The 24199-nt window shown below is 61.1% G+C and overlaps 2 protein-coding genes across 3 annotated transcripts in view; one reads left to right on the top strand and one right to left on the bottom strand.

The window, feature by feature from the left end:
- TCF7L1 (transcription factor 7 like 1) overlaps positions 1–6393 on the bottom strand; it is a 14106-nt gene extending 7713 nt beyond the window's left edge. The window contains 4 exon segments of the mRNA XM_071728987.1: positions 4914–5044; positions 6028–6088; positions 6162–6356; positions 6358–6393. Coding sequence (XP_071585088.1) covers positions 4914–5044; positions 6028–6088; positions 6162–6356; positions 6358–6378 — 408 coding nt within the window. The 5' untranslated portion in view covers positions 6379–6393.
- A 3799-nt stretch (positions 6394–10192) lies between these two features.
- Positions 10193–23910, top strand: DBNL (drebrin like). 2 transcript variants are annotated; one of them, XM_071729284.1, is made up of 13 exons: positions 10193–10339; positions 10655–10710; positions 12887–12999; positions 13368–13442; positions 13541–13687; positions 14774–14851; positions 15546–15697; positions 17049–17097; positions 17844–17946; positions 19209–19349; positions 20806–20912; positions 21755–21860; positions 22984–23910. In XM_071729284.1, the coding sequence occupies exons 1-13, from the start codon at positions 10257–10259 to the stop codon at positions 23121–23123; spliced, it is 1350 nt and encodes a 449-aa protein (XP_071585385.1). In that variant the 5' UTR covers positions 10193–10256; the 3' UTR covers positions 23124–23910. The 2 variants fall into 2 exon arrangements, with proteins under 2 accessions (XP_071585385.1, XP_071585386.1); XM_071729285.1 differs by lacking the exon at positions 19209–19349.
- Positions 23911–24199: the final 289 nt, after the last annotated feature.

Here is a 24199-nt window from a genome sequence, read left to right as displayed (position 1 = left end):
TATCTCCACTGCAACCACGGATGGGGGGGGGGGTGGGGGGTGGGTGGAGGTTACCCCCCAGTGCCTGCACTCCCCCCCCCTCCCCAAAGGCGGTGGCCCCAGCGTCCCCCCGCTGCCCCCAGCCCTTTGTCTGCAGCTCCCCTGCTCCCACCAGCCCCTGAATGGCCCCATTCATCCCTCCTGAGCTCTGCCAGGGGCAGCCCGGGGGGCTCACACCCAAACCAGGAAAAAAAAAAAAAACAAACCTCATTTCCCCCCCCCACCCCTGCCAGGAGCATTGGTGGTCTCGGGGGATGCAACCCCCCCATGCCCAGCCTGGGGAAGGGGCTTCAGTGGAGCCCCCAGGGATGGGGATGGTGGGGAAAGTGCTTGGAGATGGGGAGGGGGGTGGGGTGGGGGTCTCATTGCTGGGACACAAACCCCCCCCTCTGGGTTTTGGGGTGCTGACTCCTCCAGAGCTGCAGCCCCTGATGGGTGCTGGGAAGCTCAGTGGGGGGGGGAGGGGCGGGATCTGGGGGTCCCGCACCCCCCACAGCACCCACAGGATATTGGGGGTTCACATACCACCCCCCCCATAGCATCCATGGGACACCAAGGGATCCGGCACCCCCAGGAGCACCCATGGGACAACCCATGTCCCAGCCTGGTGACCCCCCCTGGCCTCTGCCACAGCTCCAGGTGGGATCCCCAGGGCGAGGTCACTGCCAAAATTCATCCCAAAAATACTTCTCCAGCCCCTTCCCCAGCTCCCTTGCCCTTCTCTGGACACCCCCAGCCCCTCAATGTCTCTTTTATGACCCAAAACTGAGCCCAGGATTGGAGGTGCAGCCTCAGCAGTGCCCAGCACAGGGAAATGATCCCTGCCCTGCTCCTGGTGGCCGTCCCAGTGCTGATCCCAGCCAGGATGCTGGTGGCCTTCTTGGCCACCTGGGCACACGCTGGCTCATCCTCAGCCCTGCTGTCCAACCCCCCAGCTCCTTTCCCTCTGGGCACTTTCCAGCTGCTCTGCCCCAAGCCTGGAGCATTGCCCAGGGTTGGTGTGACCCAAGTGCAGGATCCAGCACTGAGCCTGCTTGAACCTGATCCCATGGATCCAGCCTGTCCAGATCCCTCTGCAGAGCCCCATCCCATGGATCCAGCCTGTCCAGATCCCTCTGCAGAGCCCCATCCCATGGATCCAGCCTGTCAGATCCATGTGCAGACCCTTCCTACCCTGGAGCAGACCAACTCTCCCACCCAGTTCTGTGCTCCCTGGATGTGCTCCCTCCCCTCCTCTCGATCATTACTGTAGATATGGAACAGGAAAACCCCCAAACTGGGCCCAGGGACACTCCAGTGCTCCCCAACTGGACTGAACTCCTGGGACACCCCTGGGCCCAGCCTTGAGCAGCTCTAAACCCAACAGAACATCCGTGGGCAGGGGGGAGCTGCCAGGATCCCAGGAGAGACAGGAGGAGGATGGAGAGATGGGATGTGAAGATGGAGGGGACGTTAGGATGGAGATGGAGATGGGGATGGGAGATGGGATGTGTTAGGGAGGACCCGAGGCAGGAGAGCCAGGAGCTGATCATCCAGGAGCTGCTCCCCCCCTGCCCCTCTCCCCCTGCTCCCCACTTTGCTCAGTGAGCCCGGGGCAATTCCTGATCAGCCTGAATTTGGGAAGGGTGCTGGGAAAGGGTGGGAGGAGCTGGGGGGAACTTCCTGGAGGTCTCATTTAGCCAAAAAAAGCCCCAACCAATCCAACCCCTCCCTCCAGGGTAATTAGGGGAAGAGCCTAATTAAGGGGAAGACATAAAGGAGCCATTGTGCACTGAGGCACCTCGAGGTGGGGAAACTGAGGCACAGGGAGGGCTCAGGGCTGGAGCTGCCTCAGCAGCTCAAGACCAAAAAGTGCGAAATTTTTATTTTTTTTTTTTTTACCCTCCTTAATATTTTCCAGGTGGGGAAGGAGAGGGGAAGGACCGGAGGGGGCCGGGGGGGAGAAGAGGAGGGGAATTCCCAACCAACAAATCCCACCGAGGTGCAGGGACCGAGCAAACCTCCCCCCCAAATCCTAACCCAAACCCCTCCCGCTCAGCCGGAGCCTCCGGCAGAACCCGCCCGTTTTTCGGAGCAACCCCTTTTTTCTTGCCAAAAATCTGGATTTTAATTATTTTCCTTGGCAGCCGCTGGGATCAAGGGAGAGATTTCCTTTGCAGACAGCTCTGCCTCTGTCCCGCAGCCCGGAGAGGAGGGGGGGGGGAACAGAAAAATATCCATCCCAACCCCAGGTTATGTCTTGTTTGGGGGCTTTTTTCCCTCATTTATTTTCGGCGTTAGTTACCCCGGGGGGGTTAATTCCAGCGGGGAGGGAGGTGTTTGGGTGCCGGGCTTCGGTTTCCACGCCCCGGGGAGGTTGGACTTGGTTTAAATATTCGCCTCCGGATGTGAATTCCTGGGATTAAACTGCATTTTTTTTGTTGTTGTTTTTTTTTTTGTTTGTTTTTTGGTTTTTGGTGGTTTTTTTTTTTTGGTGGGGGTGGGATAATAATGACACAATGCCCACGCAGTTTCCACCCCCAGGCTGGGGATCCCTGGGGGGTCCCAGGGTGGGAGTTGGATCCAGACCCGGAATAAAGACTGGATCTGGGGCATGCCCAGGATTTTCTCTTCCCATCCTCGTTGGTTTTTGGGGAATTGTGGCTCCCATCAACCAACCCTGGGGGGTCTCTGATGGGTCCGCCTGGAAAACCAGGATCAATGGGAGCTCCGGATCGCTGGGATCCTCCGGGATTCGTCTGCAGCCCAAAAAAACCCAACAGAAATCGCCACAAAAGTGATCCCGGGGTGGGGGGCACCCAGGATCCCCTTTGGAAAACGGAGCAAGGGGAACCCCCCGGTGGCTCTGCCCCCCGGGGCTGGGGGGGATTCCCCTGGATGGCGATGGGCAAAGGCAAAACTTTCTCAGATTTTGAAATCTTTTCCATATTTCTAAATATTTTTGGAGCCGATTGAAGATGCAAAAGCCCCGGGCACCAATCAAAGGTTTCCCCGCTGCCGGGTCCGACCTCCCCATCCAGGGCCCCGCCCAGCCCCGTCCTGGCTGCCTCCTCCCAGCTGAATTTACTTGGATTTGGGGGATATTTCCCCCCCAAACCCCTCTGGTTCCAATCTGCAGATCCTGGACTGAGCGCTGGCAAAGCTGCCAGAGCCTCCGGGCTGGTGGGGTCCTTCCCACCAAACGCTGGAGGGGAAAAAAGCAGGAAATGGGAAAAAAAACCCAAAACAACACATAAATCTCCCAGGGATTTTTTTTTGCTGCACCCACCTGGTGCTCAGTGATCCCGGGCACCCAGTGGATCCCCGGTGGAGCTGTTGAGGGGTGCAGAGCTCTGATGCTTTCATTGCATGAGTGGGCACAGGACGCAGCTCCTGGAGACACCCCCGGGGCACATCCAGACCCAACATTCACCCAACCCCCCCCAGAGCCCCAGTGGGGTGGGATTGGGGCTGGATACCACCCCCACTCCCAGCCCAGGGTCATTAATCCCCTTTGGGACTCACGGAACCCTGGTTAATCCGGTTTGTGCACAACACCTACAATTCCTCTCAACCCCAAAGAGTGACAAATTGGCAATATATTGATCCGGCACCCAGCCCAGTGCCCAAACCAGTTGCTCCCAGTAAATCCCTAAGTAGAAAAATCCCCAGAACATGGAAAACTCCACGCAAGAGCCCACACCAGGGACCTTAGACCAGTTTAACACATTTTAAAACCATTTCAGAACCAATTTCAAACATTTCACTTTTGCTACCCCACAAACCTTCCCTATGCCAAAGAGGCTCCCCAGGAAGCAGGAGGAAAAGGACAGATTTAGAACCATAAAAATAAATATAAAATATCAAGAAAACAAAATAAAAAGGAGTGGGACAATCGTGGGCATCACTTCCCTCCTGGAGGAGGGAGAGAAGCAACAGGGACGGTGGGAGGGGAAACTGAGGCAGGGAGTGGAAGAGGTGATGGTTATAAAGTGGCTTTCAAATCGGGTTTGATTTTTGAAGCGTAGCTCGAGTTTGATTTTCTGAAGTTTGTAGCTCAAAAATCGGTTTATGCCTCTGAAACCAGTTTGTGTTTTTAAAGCGGTTTCCATCTCAAACACAGGCTGATACTTCTAAAATCGGTTTATAGGTCCAAAATCCGATTCTGTTTTTAAATCGGTTTAAATCCCAGAATTCGGTTCATATCTCTGAAACCGGTTTGTGCCTTGTGAATCGATTTCATAGCAAAAATCGGTTTACATCTGCAAAACCGGTTCACCCCCTAGAACTGGTTGATATTTCTACACCCGTTTCCTCTCTCAACACTCACTTTCCATTTTTTCAGTCTCTTTCTCCCTCCAAACCCTGTTTTCTCTCTAAAAAAAAAATCACTTTACATTTCTTAAACCGGTTTCCAGCTCTAAACCTCGTTTCTGGTTTCACAGCGGGTTTCCAGCTCCGGTTTGGGATGCTGCAGGCCCTGGGAGGGGGGGTGGTGTCGATGCCCCCTCCCCAAACTAATGTTCGCTCAATTTGCTTAATCGCTTTTCTAAAGGCGCGGGGAGGGCCGGACAATGTCAACCCATTAAGAGCTTTCCAAAATCGCCGGGAGCTTTTTTAAATGAGAAAAGGGTCAAGTTTCGGGGCCTGGAAGAGGGAGGGGGTCCAAACCGCCCCCCTTCCCGGGGTGTCCCCCCATTTAGAGGAGACAAAGCCAAGCGTACAGAAAAGGGAATAAACTTAATTTCTTTTTTTTTTTTTTGTTTTGTTTTGTTTTTTGTTTTACCGTCTTCCTTCTGGGTGGGGTGGAGGCATCGCCAAGGAGTTGGGGAGGGGGGTCTCGGAATAAGAGGGGTTCTTGGGATTGGGGGGAGGGTCTCCGGGGGGGCACTTACGGCGCGGGCGCCGCCGGGGGAGAGGGCTCCGTTGGGCAGGTAGGGGCTGCCCAGCTCCGGGAGCATCAGGAAGGGGTACCCGGGGTATGGGGGGGCCTTGAAAAACCCCCCCTCCTGCTGCCGCCGGACCACTGCAGGGAGAGGAAAGGGGAGGGAAGGTCAGGGGGGGCGAAGGGGGGTACACATAGCGGGGGGATGGGGGTCACGGAGGGTGAATGGGGTTAAGCCCCCCACCGGTGGGGGGGACGGGGCCTTGGTTCTCCCGGGGGGGTCGTTACTTGGGGAGGGTGGGTAGGACCCTTTTGGGGTGCCCAAGTCTCCTGGGGGGGTCCTTGGTTCTTTCGGGGGGAGAGTCCCAGATGCGAGGGGGGGTGGGTATGTCTTCTCTGGGGGTGCCCAAATCCCTTGGGGGGGTCCCTGATTCTTCCATAGGAAGGTCCCAGCTCCGGCGGCAGAGGGATTCCCGCGGGAGGGGGTCCCGGTTGCGGGGGATGGGCCTGGACTGGTGGCGGGGACGGTCCCGGGACCGGTTTCCCTCCGGGAAGGGGGATTCGTCTGAAGGGGGGGGGGCCCGGGGGGCAGTTCCTGTGGGGGCTGGGGGGTGGGAGCCGGGGAGGCGGGACCTGGGGCCGGGATCACCGCGGGGGGAGGGCGGGACCCGTTTCTAGGGGGGCGGTGGGGGGGAAGGACACCGAGAGGGGGTGGAGGACGAGACGGGGGGGGGATGGAGATGGAGAGGGGGACACATGAGGGGGAGAAGACACGTGGGGGGGACACTGGAGGAAGACACGGGGAGGACAAGGACACGACGGGGGGACACGAGTGGGGAGGACACGGAGGGGGACACCGGGAGGAGGAGGTGGGGGGAGCACGAGGGGGGAGAAGACGATGGGGGGGGAAGACGAGAGGGGACACACGGGGGGGTCCCGCCCGCAGCCGGGGGCGGAAACAAAGAAGTTGCGAAGTGTCGGCTGGTCCCGGGGGGATGCGGCGGGAGCGGGGGAGGACAGAGGCCCGGGGAGTGGGGGGAGTTTGGGGGACGGACCCAGGAGCGAGGGGGGGGCTGTAGGGGGGGTACTCCGGGAGCGAGGGGTGTGGGGGGGTCAGCCGGTACCTTCTGCCAAATAGTCCCGCGGCTTCTGGAAACTTTCCCGGGTCTGCGGGGGCGGCTCCGGCTGCGGGGAGAGGGCGGTGAGCGGGGCCGGGCGGGGGTGGGAGCCCTCCCGGGACCCCCCCCCCGGCGCTCACCTCACTGGCGGGGCCGGAGGGGGCGGCGGGGCCGGTGGCGGGGCCGCGGCTCTCGGTCTCGCTGACCAGGGAGGACTTGAGCTCGTCCAGGTCCCCCTGGGCCGAGCCGCGCCCCGCGCCCTTGTCCTGCTCCTCGCCCTCGTCCTGGAAGGGGATGAGCTCGTCGGGGGCCCCCAGGTCGTCCCCCCCCCCCCCCCGCCGGTTCCAGTTGCGGCATGGTGGGTGGGTGGGTGGGGGTCCGGGCCCCCCGCCGCCCTCTCCGGGCCCCCGCCGCCCGCCGCCGCCCGGGAGGGTCGGGAATGCGCGGGGCGGCGGGGGGAGGAGGAGCCCCGACTGCAAACCGACACCGCGGGGCAGGGCGAGGGGCTCGCACCGCCCCGCCGGCCGCCCGACAGACCCCGACAGACCGCGACACTCCCCCGGCACCGGCACTGACAGTGCCCCAGGGAACACCGGCACCGACGGAGCAGAGCGATTCCGCCGACAGTCCCCCCCACATCCCGCCGGCTTCGGCCGAGCAAATCCCTCGACAACCCCCCGTCTGTGGCCTCAACACCCCCCGACACCCCCCAGCACCGATACCTCCTGACACGGGCCGGGCAGACACCCCCAGATCCCACCCTGGGCGCAGCCGCCCCCCATGTCCAGTATCCCGGTCCCGTCCAGTCCCCCCGGCACATTCAGCCCCTTCCATCCTGTCCGGAGTCCCCATCCCCTCCAGGTCCCTCCATCCCACCTGGATGCCCCTGTCCCAGCTGGGTCACCCCCATCACACCCCAGGCCTCCCCAGTCCTGTCTGGGTCTCCTCACCACATCTGGGCCCCCCCCCCCAATGCCATGCAGCCCCCCCAGTACCATGGAGGCCCCCCTATCCTGTTCCAGGTGCCCCCATCCCATCCGAACTCCTCTGCCCCATCCAGGGTCCCCCCACCTTGCTGAAGTTCTCCCCATCCTGCCCCATCCTCTACAGGGCCCCCATCCCACTGGGGTTGCCCCATCCCACCCATGTGCCCCACCATCCCCTGTGTCCCCAGTCTGCCCAGCTGTCCCCATCCCCCCGGGGTGACCCCACACCAGCAGGGAGCTCAGAGGGGGCTCCTCATCCCCCCTGACACTGGGAGCAGGGGTTTGTCTCACCCTGGTGTCCAGGTCCCACCATGGTGCCTGTGTCCTACCATGGTACCCATTCACCTCCAAGCCAGGCTGGAGGACAGACCCTTGGGAAAAACCCTTTTCACCATTTTTTCTTCAACCATGGGCTTATCCCCCGAGGATGGGGACACACGGGTGGGTGAGATGGGTTGGTGTCACCCAAGAAGCTGCCTGGATGTCACTGACTTCAGTCCCTGGGCTTCACCCAGCACCTCCAGGTAACTTTACCCCATCACTCACAGCCCCCACCTCCAGCTGGAGCCACTTCCTTGTGTCACCAGACACTGGGGGACGGTCCCCAAATCCCGGGTCTCCGAGGCCACAACCCCCCCACCCCTCCCCAGGGGCAGCAGCTCCTGGCTCTGCTCCACAAAGCTCCTTCAGTCACTGCATCTCCTCTGCTCCATGAAAGGGCTTTTGTCCCATGGCAAGATACGGTGACCTCCGGCCCCCTGCCCAACTTTCTCAAGGAATGGGGTGGGGGAAGGCAGCAGGGGGGTGGGGGTGGTCGCTCTCACTCCTCCAGATGTTTTATTACCCTGCTTTTAATTACCAGTTCCAGGCACACGCTGCCCGGGGAGGTCCCATCTGCCCCGTCCCAGGAGGCTCTGGGTCAGTGAGGTGGGGGGAGCCCTCCCGGGTGGGGTTTGGGGACCCTCAGGCTGCTAAAAATGAACTAATATTTTTAAAATATTGATTATCCAAATAAATAATAAATAATCCCTTTGGGCGTTGTTTTTTCTCACGTTCTATCGGGCAGGAGAATGAGTCCAGCCAGGAGGGAGGGGGGGGCTGGTTCCTGGGGGGGACACGTGGAGTGGCTGCTCCACACCCAGGTGGCCCCAGCTTTGCGGGACCCCAAGTCCCAAGGGGGGAGGGGGTGGTGCTGCCATCCTGGGCCCTTTCTCAACGTGTGTCCTACAGACCCAGGAGAACCTCTACATGGGGCTGGAAGGTGACTGGAGGCAAAAGCTCAGCGCAGGCCCTGCCCAAGGTGTCTCCAAGATGTCCCCTGCCTCATTAAGTGACAATTAAGAGCATCCTGGCTGGGAGGTCCATGAGGTGGAGGAGATGACAGCAGGATCAGGTCCTTCCAACCTAATGTGTCCCTCTGGATCAGGTCCTTTCCTCATCATCCTGCCAGTGCCCAAAAGTGGAGTCCTGGAGGTGCCATTCCAGGGCCTGGAGAAGGAGGCAGAAACCGGGACAGGGGACAGAATGGTGGCAAATGGGGACAATGGCTAGGGGGTGTGGGGACACTGCCACCCGTGTGAGGGTCCAGGCAGGTGGTGCAGCTGGGAGGACCTAATGGGCCAGCAGAGAGGCTCTGTGGGACCCTGCTCCCCAGGGTCTTAGCCACCCCGGGAAGCCCCAGCTGCCCTTGGGACCCTCAGCCACCCCAAGATTCTTGGACACCCTGGGACCCTCCGTTACCCCTCAGCATTCCCAACAACCCTGGGACCCTCAGCCACTCCCTTGGCCACCGTCAGACCCTCAGGTACCTCAGGACCTTCAGCAGTCCCAGGATCTTCGACCACCGTGGGACCCTCAGCCAGCACAGGGCTCCAACTCCACGTGGTTCATGGGATGGAGGAGGGGATGGGATGGGGGTCCATGGGATGCACAGAACATGAGACCCCAAACCACCCAGGGACCTTCAGCCACCTCAGGACACTCAACCACCCCCCCCACCATCTCCCACCCCATCCCACCCCCGGTGGCTGGGGACACCCAGTCCCCCCCACCTGAAGCCCCAAGGGGACAAATGCAGCACTGGGGGGGTCAGAAACCCACCACCCCACCCCCGGTTCCGTTCCGACCCAGACGGTGACTCAGGAGGAGGGGGGTGGAGATCGTTCCCGGGGCAGGGAGGGACACAAGGATCTGCAAATGGCCCATTAGCACCTGCCCCCCCCCCCGGGCAGGACGAGGCCACCTCCTGTGACCCCCCGTCCCTGGGCTATCTTCTGTCCCACCCAACGACACCCCCCGGGATTTCTCCTCTCCCATGGGTGGCCGGCACAGCCTGGGGGGACCCCAGGCTGCGCCCCACCCCCCCGAGTTTGAAGAGTGCATGACGGGGGGAGGGAGGGGCTCAGATCCCGGCTACGAGAAGGGAAACTGAGGCAGGGAGGGGAGCAAAGCCAGGCTGGAGGTGGCACTGGGGGAAGGGATGGAGCCGTGTCCCCCTGCCCCCAATGGCCATGTCCCCAGTGTGTCCTCCCCGCACCCCTCCCATGAGCATACCCTTCCCTGCCCTCCATGGGCGACCCCCCAGGTCCCCCCCCTGACCACGTTCCCATGGTGTCTGACCCCCCCCATCAGTATCCCCCCCCCCCGTCCTCCCCTCGTCTCCCTCATGAGCATCGCCCCCCTTTGGCAAACCCCCCCTCTCTCTCCCCCGTTCCCCCTGGGGGGCGTCCCCCCCTCCCCCTCCCCGCTGCTCCAGGCACCGCCGGGATCCGGGGGTCTCCGCCCCCTCCCCCGATACCGCCTGGCACGGGAGGCGGAGCCTTAACTGACGTCACTCAGTGGGCGTGGCCCGTGGTAGGGCGTGGTCTGTTCGGCTGACGGGCGCGGGCGGGTCAGACCGGGGGCGGGTTCTAAATCGCAGGGCGTGGTCTGGGCCAGACTCGAGGGGCGCGGCCCAAGTATGGGCGGTGCCGCCATTGTGGGCGTGGTCTGACCAGCGGGCGGGGTCTCTTTTAAGGAGATGGAAGCACGGAGGGCGGGGCCTGAAAGGGGGCGGGGCCCTTTGGGTGGGCGGGGCTCTTTGGTAGACGGGGCTGTGCCGGGGGCGGGGCTCTCTAGGGGGCGGGGTCGGTCTGAGGGCGGAGTTGTGCAGGGGAGGGGCTGTGCTGATGGGTGTGGCACCCGGTGGGCGGGGCTCCCGGGTGGGCGGGGCTGTCCGGTGGGCGTGTCCGTTCCGCAGCGGGCGCTGCCATGGCGCTGAACCTGAGCAAGAACGGGCGGGCGCTGCAGGAGGCCTACGGGCGGGTGGTGGCTGCGGGGAGCCCCACGGACTGGTGAGGGGCGGGGGGGGGCTGGGAGGGGTGCGGGTGGGCTGGGGGTGTGGGTGGGGTGAGGGGTGCCGGAGGGATGGGGTGGGGGGGGTGGATGCGAGGTGATGGGGGGGGGGGGGGGGGTTGGGGTGTGGGGGGGATCTGAGGGAGGGATTTGGAGATGGGAGGGGTAGAAGTGAAAGTGGGGGTGTGGGGAAGGCCTGGGGGGATTTGGGATGCACTGCAGAGGGTCTGGAGGAGCTGCAGATGCTGGGGGGGTGCTGGGTTTGGGGCAAAGCAGGAAGATAACGCCCCCCGCCCCCTCTGCCTCGGCTTTAGGGCCCTGTTCACCTATGAGGGCAACAGCAATGACCTGCGTGTGGCTGGCTCCGGAGGTGAGCACCCTGGGGACCCTCCCCTGCACCCTGGGACCCCACACACACACCCTGGGACCCTCCACACACACCCTGGGAACCCCCCCCTGCACTCTGGGACCCTCACCCTCCCCCTGGGACCACCCCCTGCACCCTGGGATCCTCTCCCTGCAGCCTGGGACCCTCCCCCGGAACCTTGGGAACCCTCACCCTGGGGACCCTCCCCCTGCACCCTGGGAACCCCCCCTGCACCCTGGGACCCTCCCCCTGGGGGGTGCAGGGCTCAGCTCACGGGATCTGTGTGGCTTTTGCCACTCTCTGCTGGTGGTGGCATCCAGGCATTCCCCCTTGAAGAGGGATTTTGGGTTTTAATCCCTGATCCCTGAGCCTGTTCTCATCCCCTGGGCTGTTTCTGGGTGTGGGAAATGGAGAAGATCCAGAGGGCAGTGGGGGGAGGCACTGGGAGGCTCTGCCTTCTCCTTCCCCTTCCTTCTCCTCCTTGCCCAAGGACCCCAAGTTGGGGTCTTTGCATCCCTGAGGGGTTTTCAGTCCTGGTGAGGTGAGGGAAGGACACAATGTTCTTCAGAGTTCCTCAGGCTGCTGCTTCCATTCCTCTCCTCTTCCCTTTCCACCCCTGCTTCCTGGCTCTGGATTTTGGGGGGGGTTCCCCTCAAGGGCTTCTCCATGCCAAGGGAAACACAGACCCAGGGCCCCTGGGCAGCTCTGCTCCCCCCAGCCCTGCCCTGGGGGCCCTCCCAGCCCACCCACCCCTGATGCAAGGCTCCCAGAAGCCCTTCCAGTCCTTCAGCTTCCCTGCCTGGCTCGGGAGCTGCTGTGACAAATTTAGAGCTGAGGTATAAATATTTAATGGATGAGAAGAAAAGCAACTCCAGGGCCTGTGGGTGCTGGTGCTGAGCTCGTGTTCCAGCTGCCAGGGCTCAGGCAAACCAGAGGAGGAGGAATAGTGTGGTCTGCAGGAGCTTTTGGGGAAGTGAGAGCCCCTTGGGGGGGTTTTGCTCCTTTTCCCAACAGTTGTTTTTTGGATCCCTCCCTCGCCCATCCTGCTCAGCCCTCTGCTGGTTTCAATCCTGGGTGCAGGGGTGGGTGGGCTCCCCCCTGCCCAGTGGGGGGTTCTGAGGGTTCAGCACCAGGGGGAGGTTCCTGCTGCTCAGCCTCACCCTGTGGCATCCGCTGGGGTTCTGCTCACTTCCCCTCTGATGGGGCTGAGCTGCTGCACAGGAACAGGGAGTACTTGGTTCCTCCTCCACTTCTCATCCGGAGGTTTTGGTTGGAAAAGCCCTGGGAGATCAAAAGCCCTCCCACCACCCCTTCCCCCAGCCCAACCAGTTCGCCGCCACCCCATGTCCCTCATCCCCACACCTTGAGGGTCTGAAACCCCTCCAGGGATGATGGGGACTCCAGCCCTGCCCTGGGCAGCCTGGGCCAGGCCCTGACAACCCTTTCCAGGGAGAAATTCTTCTCCAGCTCCAACCTAAACCTCCCTGGCACCACTTGAGTTGTGCCAAAAGTTCCTCTTGTCCCACCCCTTGTTCCTTGGGAGCAGAGCCCGACCCCCCCTGGCTCCAACCTCCTCTCAGGGGGTTGCAGAGAGCCACAAGGTCTCCCCTCAGCCTCCTCTGCTCCAGGATCAACACCCCCAGGGCCCTCAGCTGCTCCTCACAACTTCTCCAGACCCTTCTCCTTCTGCTCCACACCCTTCCCCAGCTCCCTTGCCCTTCTCTGGACACCCCCAGCCCATCAGTGTCTCTTTTCTTGTCCTGAGGGACATTCTTGGGACCTCTCAGGTTTTGCAGTGGCAGGAGGTGGTTTCTGGAGCCCCTGCAGGGTGGTTTGGCAGCTTCCTGCTCTGCTTCCTGCTCTGCTCACAGCCCCTGGGGACTCCAGGGCAATGCCAGTGTCTCCTTCCCCTTCTCCATTGTCACTTCAAGGACCTGGGATCTGTCCATGCGTGGACGTGGGCTTGTGGTAACAGAAGTCTGAGTCAGAGGAGCTCTGGTGGGGCCGGGGCCATGGGTGGGAGTGGGCAGGTAAGGAGTGGGGCAGACATGGGGGGTCTGGGACCCTCACAGCATGGGACAACTCCAGGAATGGTCCCTGGGAGGCTGAGGCTGTGGCTGTTCCCACCTTGTGTTGGTGGTTGGGGTGTCTGACAGCTTCTCCTTCCTCTCTGGGGCAGATGGTGGCCTGGAGGAGCTGGTGGAGGAGCTGAACAGTGGGAAGGTGATGTATGCCTTCTGCAGGGTGCAGGACCCCAACTCGGGACTGCCCAAATACGTCCTCATCAACTGGGTGAGTGGGTAGCTCAGGCACTGCTGAATTCTCCCTTGGGGTCTCCAGGGACACCCAGGAGGCTCCCTACCCACCCCTGGGGGTAGCAGAGACCCCCCTACACAGAGGTGCAGACCCAGGGGGGGGGTCCATGTCCCCATGTCCCCTCTTTGGGCAGGCAGCTGAGGGGCTGTCAGCGAGGGGCGGCTCTGAACCCCCCTGGGATGGGTGGGAGGAAGGTTCTGAGGGTCAGGAGGAGCCCAGAGCCCTCCCGGTGTGTCTGTGTCCCTTGTCACGGGTGATCTGCAGGCTGGGGCTGAGGTTCTGGTGGCAGCGCGCACCCTGAGGGGGTCCCTAGGGTGAGGTGGTGCCCGTGGTCTCTCTGGCAGATGGGTGAAGGTGTCAATGACGTGCGGAAAGGAGCCTGTGCCAACCACCTCAGCACGGTGGCCAACTTCCTCAAGGTCTGCTCCTCTCCTTGTGTCCTTCTGCTGGGCCCTGCCTCGGGGCCATTGTCCTGAGTGGGCTCTGACCCCTCTTGCTCTGGCTTCTCCCTGCCCAGGGGGCTCATGTCACCATCAATGCTCGGGCAGAGGAGGACGTGGAGCCCGAGCTCATCATGGAGAAAGTCGCCAAGGCCTCAGGAGCCAACTACAACTTCCACAAAGAGAGCAGCAAATTCCAGGACTCGGGCCCCCAAGCTCCCGTGGTGAGTTGGCTCCATCAGGGAGTGTCTGGGCAGTTCCTCTGCAGGAAGAGGCTCCCCAGGCTTCAGTATGGCCGTTTCAGCCCCTGTGGGGTTGCCCGGGGCTGGTTCCTCTTGCTGGCTCCTTGCAGAGCAAATCCCAAGGTGCTGGCAGAGCCAAGGTGTCCTCACAGCAAACCAAACCCAGGCTTTCCCCTCCAAGGCCCAACCATGGGTTTTTAAGCAGGACTGATCCCCTCTCCAGGTTCTGTTCAGGTTTTTGATCTCCAGCTTTTTTTTCCAGCATATGGAGCTCCTCCCCGAGGGATGGGAAAGAGCTGGGATGGTGCAGAGGGGTTTGAACCCCCTTAGAAACAAAACCTGAGGCCAGAGACCTTGGCAGTTCCTGTTTCCTCTCATGGATATGTCCTGCAGGGAGGGTGTTCATTACCACACGTGAGGTTTCTCAGACATGTGAAGCTTGGCTGCTCACGTTGCCTGCACGGGATGTGGGGTCACCATCAGGACCCAAGTCCCTCCTGAGCTCCCTGGGGGCTTTGCTGGGGCAGTGCCATGGTTCTGTCTGTCCTGGGCACCTCAGCTCCAGCCTGGACTCTGCACTTCCCTGTTTTTCTCTTGAGGCAAGAGGAGAACTGGACTGGAAGTCCCTGTTTTTCATAGACTGATGGGATGGTTGGGGTTGGAAAAGCCCTAGGAGATCCTCCAGCCCATCCCAGCCCAACCCATTCCCCCCCACCCCATGTCTCTCATCCCCACATCTCCAGGGCTCTGAAACCCCTCCAGGGATGATGGGGACTCCAGCCCTGCCCTGGGCAGCCTGGGCCAGGCCCTGACAACCCTTTCCAGGGAGAAATTCTTCCCCAGCTCCAACCTAAACCTCCCCTGGCACAACTGGAGGCCATGTTGACACCAGTCTGGGGCAAAGCATCAGAGCAGAGGGGTGGGGGTGCTGGAGGAAGGGGCCCAGGGGGTTTGGGCAGTGCTGTGGCAGGAGGATGAAGCTGCCAGGAATTCCCCAGGACACATTCCTGTAGGGAAATGCAAATCCTGGGGTGGCTGCTGCTCACCTGCCACCTCCTGTCCCCCCAGGGCTCTGTCTATCAGAAGACCAATGCCATGTCAGAGATCAAGAGAGTCAACAAGGACAATTTCTGGGCCAAAGCTGAGGTGAGTTTCAGCACTTCTGCTCCCTGGCAGATTGCTGGGGTGTGGAGGTTGGGGTTGGTCCCTCCGAGCTGGGGAGTTCCTCTGAGCCAGGGGGTTCCTCCCTCTGAGCTGGGAGGTTCCTTCATGGTGGGGGTCCCTCTGAATTGGGGGGTCCCTCTGAGCTGGAGGTTTCTCTGAGCTGGTGGGTTCCTCAGCTTGGGGGTCTCTCTGAGCCAGGGGAGTCCCTCCAAGGGGGGGGTTTCCTCTAAGCCATGGGGTTTCTCCGAGTTGGGGGTTCCCCCATGCTGGGTGTTGTTCTGTGTCTGGGGGTCCCTCTGAGTTGGGAGGTCCCTCTGATCTGGGGGGTTCTTTGAGCCAGGGGTTCCCTCTGAGTTGGGGGGGTTCCTCCAAGCTGGGGGATCTCTCTAAATCAGGGGATTTCTCCATACTGGGGAATTCCTCTCAGCCAGGAGGATCATCCAAGCTGGGGGGTTCCCTGGAGCTCAGGGCCCTGTCTGAGCTGGGGGTTACTCCAAGCTGGGGGGTTCCTCTGGGTTGGGGGGTCCCTCTGACCCTGGGGGTTCCCTCAGACTTGGGGGTCTCTCTCATCCGGGAGGATGCTCCAAGCTGAGGGGTTCCTTGGAGCTGGGGGTCCTGTGTGTGCTGGGGGTCCCTGGAGGTGAGTGCTGATCCCTTCCCATGCTGGGTCCCTCAGAAGGATGAGGAGAACCGTCGGCGGGAGGAGAGGCGTCGGGCAGAGGAGGAGCGGGAGCGGCTGGAACAGGAGCGTCGGGAGCGGGAGCTGCGGGAGGCAGCGGGGAGGGAGCAGCTCTACAAAGCCAAATCCAACCAGATCGAAGCCCAGAAGTGAGTCCCTGCTCCTGGACAGGGTTTGGAACCAGGCCCAGAGCCCATCCCACTCCCCTGCATCTCTCAGCTTGGCTCTTGGTGTGTCCTTGTCACCAGCTCCTCCAGGGATGTTCCTCGGATCACATCCCTGTGGCTGCTGTCCCAGGAAACCTCTTCTGAGGCAGCAGCTGGGGAAGGATCAGCCTTGGGGTGGGCTCAGTGTGCTGAGCAGAGCATGGCAGCTCTGCTGCTCCTCTGCAACCCAAAACCTCCCTCTGGCTCTGGGCAGGGACTGTGTTTGCCTTCCTGGAGGGAAGAGAATAGAATCATGGGATGGTTTGGGTTGGAAAAGATCTGTATGATCATAGAATCATAGAGTCCCAGGCTGGTTTGGGTGGGAGGGGACCTTAAAGCTCCCCCAGTGCCACCCCTGCCATGGGCAGGGACCCCTCCCCCAGCCCAGGGGGCTCCAAGCCCCATTCAACCTTCAACACTGCCAGGGATGGGGCAGCCACAGCTTCTGGGGGCAACCTGGGGCTCAGCACCATCACACCAAACAATTTTGTCCTAAAATCTCATTTAATCTCTTCAGTTTTTCGGCTTAAGCCCTTCCCCCTCATCCCATCCCTCCAGGCCCTTGTCCCAAGTCCCTCCCCAGCTTTCCTGGAGCCCCTTCAGGCGCTGGAAGGTGCTCTAAGGTCTTCCCATTGCAGCCTTCTCTTCTCCACCCTGAACACCCCCAACTCCCATCCTGGCTTCAGAGCTTCTCCAGCCCTCAGATTTTCTTCACTGTCCTCTCTGGACTCTCCAACATCTCCAAGATCCTCCAGTCCCCCCCATCCCTGCCCAGTCCCCCCCACCCCATGTCCCTCAGCTCCACATCTCCAGGGCTCTGAAACCCCCCCAGGGATGGGGACTCCACCACCTTATCTCCTTCTGAACCAGCTTGGCCACTTGTCCAGCACCACCCATGGGTCTCCCTGCTTCCAGGACTGCATCCTCCTCCTTCTCCCTGTGGCCACCATTCTGGGGGTGCTGATGTTCCAGACCAGGCAGTGGGAGCTCTGTGCCCATCAGAGGTGGGGGATGTGGGGGGGACATGCACTGTGCTCCTTTCCTTCCTTTCCCAGCCCAATGGGGCAGCAGAGCTGAGTCTGGAACTGAGCTGGTCTCCTCCCTGCCCCTGAAGGAGGAGATTTTCCGGCGTTGGTCCCTCTGCCCTGTCCCTCCCTCCTTGCTCCTTGTGCCTGGGGCTCCTCATCTCTGTCCTTCCTCTGATCTTACCCATGCAGCTGCCAGGGCTCCAGGGCAGCCCCAGGCCCCTCGTCCTGCCTCTTCCTTAACCCCCCTCTGTCATTTGTCCCCACAGGAGGCTCCAGCAGCAGCAGGAGGCTGGGAACAGGGAGCAGCAGCACCAGGTGAGCTCCAGGATTGTCCACCAAGGGAGGACAAGGGACAGGAACTGTGGGACAGAGGCTGGGGGTGACAGAGGAGGCAGTGTCACACAGGGAGAGACCCATGGACAGGCTCTTGATGGGGTCCTCCAGGTCTCTTGCTCCATCCTGGGTTTCCTTGGATGAGCTTTGGTTCCCATGGCTCTGCTCATCCAGCTCTGCTCCTGCCAGGGCTCCTCACAGCGCAGCATGTGGGGAAAGTGGGACTTAAAATTCCTGGGAAAAAGCCTGGGGGACTGGAGGCAACCAAGCCCTGACTCTCAGTCCACCAAACCTCTAGCATCTCCTTCCCTGATCCAGGGGTTTCTCTCCCTGTTCCCCCTCCTGGGGAGTGGAGGAGGCTGGAGAGTTTGGTGGGGATGGAGGGGATGGATGGGAATGGATGGGATGGATAGGGCTGGATGGGGCTGGATGGGGATAAAGGGGATGGATTGGATGGATAGGGCTCGATGGGAATGGAGGGGATGGATGGGGATGGATGGGAATGGAGGGGGCAGATGGGGAGGGGGGGGCTGGCTAGGTGACCCCAAGGCTGTAGCAGAAGGAACCCCCTGAGGAGCAGGAGGGGCAGCAGAGGGGCAGCAGGAGAAGGGAGGTGGTGGGGGAGGCCCAGGTAGCAGTGGGAGCCCCCCCAGGGCTTTGCCTTGAGGGGGGGGGGGGGGTGCTGCAGCCCCCCCCAGGCTGTGACAGGGGTTTGGGGCTCTTGGCAGGAAGCTGCCTCCATCATTGCCCAGAGAGCTGTCAACCCCCGGGACATCTTCAAGCAGAAGGAGAAGTTGGGACCAGCAGAGATGGGGAGGGGGTCCCAGCCAGGTAGGGGCAGTGTGGGTCAGGTTCCCATCCCCCTGATGGGGAGGTGTTTTTTGGGGGGTGGGGGCATCACCCCCAGGCTGGGGCTCCTGCTGAGCATGGGCAGCACTCATCACACCCTCATCTCACCCCCAGCTCCTGACTGCTTGAGGCTGGGCCACGTTTCTTACCTCCTGAAGCTGAAATTCCTTTTTTTTTTTTTTAATGAAAATTATATATATTCATGTTGGGGGGGGCCACTGTCACAAGCCATCCCTCCTGCCCTAAATTCCACCCCTATTTTTGGCCCTGGCTGAGCCAAGTGGGTGCAAGGCCCCTTGGAAGGGACTGACCTGATCTATGGGCTGGGGACTGGGAAACTGGGAAAACCCAGCCTGGAACTGGCCAAGGAAGTGGGGGGGTCCCCGGGGGGAGGGAGCATCCCCCCTGCAGCTCAGCCCCCTCCAGAGTCCCTCCAGGGAATTGGGGTTGAGCTCTGGGGTGTTGGGATGGGAGCTGGCAGGGATGGATGGGAGGGAATGGGATCCTGCAGGGGGAAATCTGTGTCACCATCCCAGGGGAGGATGGGTCCTGAGGATGGGAAATCCTGAGGGATGTGTCAGTATTTGGTGTTTTCCAAGGGAGGAACAGGAAACAAATGCACCAGGATGGATGAAACCCACGGGCTGAGGGCAGGGAGTGAATTCTGGTGCCCATTCCTCCTGTCCTGGTGTTTATTTCCTGTGCCTTGCTGTTTCTTCCCCAAGTCCTGGTGCCCATTCCCACTCCTGGTGCACATTCCCTCTGGGCTGGGGCAGGGCTGGGCTGGGCTCTCTCCTTCTTGGCTGCTGTTTCCTTTGGAGATGGGGAGATAAGGGCAGAGTCACCTCCTGCCCAGGGAACTGGTTTCCCAGGCTGGCAACCACCAGCCTGAACCCTGCTCCTCCCAGTTCCTGGTCCTGCTGTCCCTGGAGCTCAGGGTGCTCTGAAAATCCCCGTGAGAAGCCTGGAGAGAAGGACCTGGCTGGCACTGTCCTCTCCTCCCCCAAATTATGTCCTTTCTTTATTATTTTACTTTATTTTATTTTATTTGCTTGGCTGCAGCTCCTGCTGTAACCAGTTGACAAACTTGTTTCCCACCACCAGGATTAGAGCTGGAAAATCCTGCTAAGGAGGGTAACCCAGTGGTGGGCAGAAAAGCACCCAGCAGCACCGTTGGGTGAATCCCTCAGCTCCTGGGGATTCCTGGGAAGCCTCCATCCCTGCCTGTCCCACTCCTTTCCCAGGCAAACTCCGCAGCCCCTTCCTGCAGCAGGAGCTGAACTCAGTGCCCAGCCCTGGCTCCCCCACCCAGGATGCTGCCCCAGGCTCCTTCACCCCCTCCTCTGCCTGGGGGACCCCTCCAGCCTCGCCGAGCCCTGCAGCAGGTTGGTGCCTTCACTCCCTCCCCTCCACCACCAAAGCTTTTCACCTCTAGGGCCCCAAACTTTGGCACTCCCAGGCCAGGCTCTGAGTTCCTGCTGTGTTTTCCCACTCCTTGGCAGAACACAAGTGGATCTTCAGCCCAGAAATCTGCAGGGAGGGCTGCAAGGGCTGGGGGAGAGATGGGGCTGCCAAGGTCAGGCTCACACAAGAGTTTGGGCTGGAGGGACCTCAGAGCTCCCCCAGTGCCACCCCTGCCATGGGCAGGGACCCCTCCCCCAGCCCAGGGGGCTCCAAGTCCCATCCAACCTTCAACACTGCCAGGGATGGGGCAGCCACAGCTTCTGGGGGCAACCTGGGGCTCAGCACCCTCACCCCAAACAATTTCTCCCTCATTTCCAACCTCAATCTCCCCTCTTGCATATTGAAACCCTTCCCCCTCATCCCATCCCTCCAGGCCCTTGTCCCAAGTCCCTCTCCAGCTTTCCTGGAGCCCCTTCAGGCACTGGAAGGTGCTCTAAGGTCTCCCCAGAACCTTCTCTTCAGGCTGAACACCCCCAACTCTCCCATCCTGGCTCCAGAGCTGCTCCAGCCCTCCCAGTGTCCCCATTCCCTGCTCTGCTCCCTTGCCCAGCACCCATGGCACATCTGGCTGCAGGGCTGGAGTTCAGCTATGTGCCTCCAGACCCCTCTCCAGACCCCCCCCATCTGCCTGGGCTGGGCAAGAACTGGGAAGCAACCTCCAAGCTGCCCCTATCCCAGCTCCCTTCAGCCGTGCCCAGTTCAGCTCCAGTTCCTCCCAGTGGGTCCGTTCAGCTGAGCCCTTCAGCCAGCAGCTGGAGCAAAACCAGTGGCTGCAGCATGGGCTGGGGTGCCCTGGGTCCTGTCCAGCCCAGAGGCTGGGGACAGGGACAGGATGGGGACAGGAGGAGATGGGGAACAGGGATGGACTTGGGGAAAAGGACAGGATAGGGACAGGGATAGGATGGAGGACAGGGATGAGCTGGAGACAAGAGTGGGCTGAGGGACAGGGATGGGCTGAGGGACAGGGATGAGGAGGGGACAGGGATGAGCCAGGAAAGAGCTGAGTGGGGAACAGGAGGGAGTTGGGGATGGGGATGATCTGGGGACAGGGACAAGGTGTGGACAGGGATGAGCCAGGCAAGAGGTGAACTGGGGCCAGGGCTGAGCTGTCACCACTAGATGCTGCTCTCGGCCACGATCTCTGGTCCATCCCTGGGCTTGGTCCTTCCCAGGAGCAGTTTGGACACGGCTCATCTGGAGCAGCCTCCTTCCTCCTTCCTCTGCTGCTCGGAGCTCCCAGACCTCACCCTCTGCTTCCCTCAGCCCTTCCCAGCCCCATGGATGTGCTGGATGGACCCCCGGGAGCTGGGGGGTGCTGGTGCCTTCAGGCCAGGGAGGGGTTTGGGTGCTGAGGGGTTCTGTGTGCTGACTCTGCAGGGCAGGACTCGGGATACAGCTCCAGCATCCAGGGCTCCCACCTGGAAGAGGCCAATTTGTACGAGGAGCCTCCAGAGCCCTCGGCCATCTATGAAGAACCTCCTCAGGTTGGTCCATGGGGGAGGATGGAGAATCCGAGGGGATGGAAGGTCCCCAGGACCACCTGGGATCTTTGTGCCAAGGAACCCCTGTCCCACACCCTGGGTCACTGCTCTGTTCCTGGAGCCCCCAGGGGGGTTGGGAACCAGGTGGGACCCTCTGGGTTCCTCTTCACCAAAGCATTGTTCTCCTCCTCCTCTTCCTCCTCTTCCTCCTCCTCTTCCTCCTCCTCTTCCTCCTCCTCTTCCTCCTCCTCTTCCTCCTCCCTCCTCCTCCTCTTCCTCCTCCCCCTCCTCCTCCTCCTCCTCCTCCTCCTCCTCCTCCTCCTCCTCCTCCTCCTCCTCCTCCTCCTCCTCCTCCTCCTCCTCCTCCTCCTCCTCCTCCTCACCCAAAGCCACCTCTTGGCACATGTCCCCACGTGTCTCTGGTGTCTCAAAGGGGCCCATTTCCTTTCCTCTCTGCATCCATCTTGTCACCCCTGGCCATTGAACCAGGAATATTTCCAGCCACACTTCCTTTTCTCCTACAATTCCTACAATTCCTTGGGAAGTGCCCAGCTGTTTCTGAAGGAGTAGGACATGGACTGAGCCATCTCCACCTCCTCTTTTGTACCAAAGAGGAGTAAAAATCAGCCAGCTCGAGTCCCAAAATAAAAACTAGAGAGAAGGGTTTGGGAAGAGGGAGCTGGAGCTGGTCCAGGATTGTCCATGGATGACAAGGGGGTGGTCTTGACGGGTGGGCTTCCTTACACCTCCTGGGACAGGCGGGGGGTTCTGTGGGGAGCAGAGCAGGGTGAGGGGCACCCTGGGTGACACTGCTGAATCCTTCTCCTGCCTCTCTTTCTCTGCAGGAACGTGCTGAAAATGCCAAATACGAGTACACGGTGGAGTACCAACCCCCCCCTGACCTGACAGGGAAGGGGCTCTGTGCACGAGCACTCTATGACTACCAGGCTGGTGAGACCCCCACCCCCCCTGCAGACCTGGGAGATGCTGTGAGACAGGGGCTAGGGGGGGGCTTTGGGCCTGGCACAGGGTGTCAGAGGCTCATGGAATTGTTTGGGTTGGAAAAGCCCTGGGAGATCCTCCAGCCCATCCCAGCACTGCCACGGCCACCATTGCCCCACATCCCTCATCCCCACATCTCCAGGGCTCTGAAACCCCTCCAGGGATGATGGGGACTCCAGCCCTGCCCTGGGCAGCCTGGGCCAGGCCCTGACAACCCTTTCCAGGGAGAAATTCTTCCCCAGCTCCAACCTAAACCTCCCCTGGCACAACTGGAGGCCAAAAGTTCCTCTTGGCCCATCCCTTGTTCCTTGGGAGCAGAGCCCGACCCCCCCTGGCTCCAACCTCCTCTCAGGGGGTTGCAGAGAGCCACAAGGTCTCCCCTCAGCCTCCTCTGCTCCAGGATCAACACCCCCAGGGCCCTCAGCTGCTCCTCACAACTCCTCCAGACCCTTCTCCTTCTGCTCCACACCCTTCCCCAGCTCCCTTGCCCTTCTCTGGACACCCACAGCCCCTCAATGTCTCTTTTCTGACCCAAAACTGAGCCCAGGATTGGAAGTGCAGCCTCAGCAGTGCCCAGCACAGGGAAATGATCCCTGCCCTGCTCCTGGTGGCCGTCCCAGTGCTGATCCCAGCCAGGATGCTGGTGGCCTTCTTGGCCACCTGGGCACACGCTGGCTCATCCTCAGCCCCTGCTGTCCAACCCCCCAGCTCCTTTCCCTCTGGGCACTTTCCAGCTGCTCTGCCCCAAGCCTGGAGCATTGCCCAGGCTTGGTGTGACCCAAGTGCAGGATCCAGCACTGAGCCTGCTTGAACCTGATCCCATGGATCCAGCCTGTCCAGATCCCTCTGCAGAGCCCCATCCCATGGATCCAGCCTGTCCAGATCCCTCTGCAGAGCCCCATCCCATGGATCCAGCCTGTCCTGGTTGAACCTCATGCCCTTGGCCTTTCCCCATCCATGTCCCTTCCCAGGAACATCTGAAGCAGGCCAGGGATTCTCAGCAGGTCCCAGCGGTTGGGTGGGGGGTGGTTGAGGTTGAGTTTAATCCCCCTGCCCCTCTCTCCTGTTGCAGCTGATGACACCGAGATCTCCTTTGACCCTGAGAACATCATCACCAACATTGAGATGATCGATGAGGGTTGGTGGCGCGGCTACGGCCCCGACGGCCACTTTGGGATGTTCCCTGCCAACTATGTGGAACTGATCGAGTGAGGGGATGTGGGGCCTCAGCCACCCCCCAGCCCTGGGACCACTGCCCCCTGCCCGCTCCTGGGTGGCTTTGCTTTCTCCTTTCTCCTGGCTATTTGCTCCAAGCCAAGTGCCATTCCCTGGCTCCCTTGGCAGCAGCTCCCGCCCCTGGCCCAGGGTGGGGATGATGGGTGGGATCCCCCCAACCATCCTTCTCCTCCTCCCCAGAGCTGGGTGGCAGGGGGGGTGACAGATCCCTCTGGGGGCTTTTTCAGGGAACACTTTTCCCTTCCAGACCTCATGGCCACCAGGGAGGAATCAATCCCTGCTCCAATCCTGACCCAACCTCATGGGGTTGATTCCAGAATCTGCCAGGATCCAACAGCCCCAACCCCGGCCCTGCAGCCCCCCCCCCCTCCCAGTGCTCCCCCCGAGTATCCCCCCCACCCCAGGGTGCCCCCCATGTGGGGCTTTGCCCCTCTCCTCACCCACATCCATGATTTGAGCCCGGGGTTTCAGTCTGCCAGGAGACCCAACCCGGGAGGGCTTGGGGGGGTTTATTTTTTAACAAACCTGTGAGTGCAGGACACCCCCCCCCCCCCCCCAGTCACCCCAAATTCACTGTGAACAAGGAAGAGCCCAGTCCTGCCCCCCCCCCCCCTTGTTGAGTTTCTGCCCTTAGTGTTGCTTTAGAAGGAGCTTGGGGGTCCCATGGGTGCTGGGGGTTGTGGCAGCTCCTTGAGCCCCCATCCTGGGGGATCCACAGGCTCCCCCCTCCCCCCCCAGCAATAATAAAAGGGCTTTTCTTTGGTGTTGGTGCAGTGGGGTGTGGCTGGGCTGGAACTGGGGCAAAACAGCACAGGTTTGTTAATTCCAGTGAAATTACTTGGGTTTTTTTTGTTTGTTTTTTTTTCTCCAGTTCTGGGCAGGAATTGGGGTGAAATCCCCAGGGTTTGGTATTCTCAGTGCCAGCCAGGGGTGCTAATGAGGAATCTGTTAATGAGGCGGGGGGGGGGGGGGGTGTGTTCAGTTTGGGGGGAGCAGCCAGAGGAGTGTGGGGGGGAGGGGCTGGGGACAAGGGGTTGGTGACACGGGGGATG

The sequence above is a fragment of the Heliangelus exortis genome, chromosome 30 (assembly GCF_036169615.1).
Source record: "Heliangelus exortis chromosome 30, bHelExo1.hap1, whole genome shotgun sequence".
NCBI classification, from domain to species: Eukaryota; Metazoa; Chordata; class Aves; order Apodiformes; family Trochilidae; genus Heliangelus; species Heliangelus exortis.
This window is presented reverse-complemented; position numbering and strand designations above follow the sequence as displayed.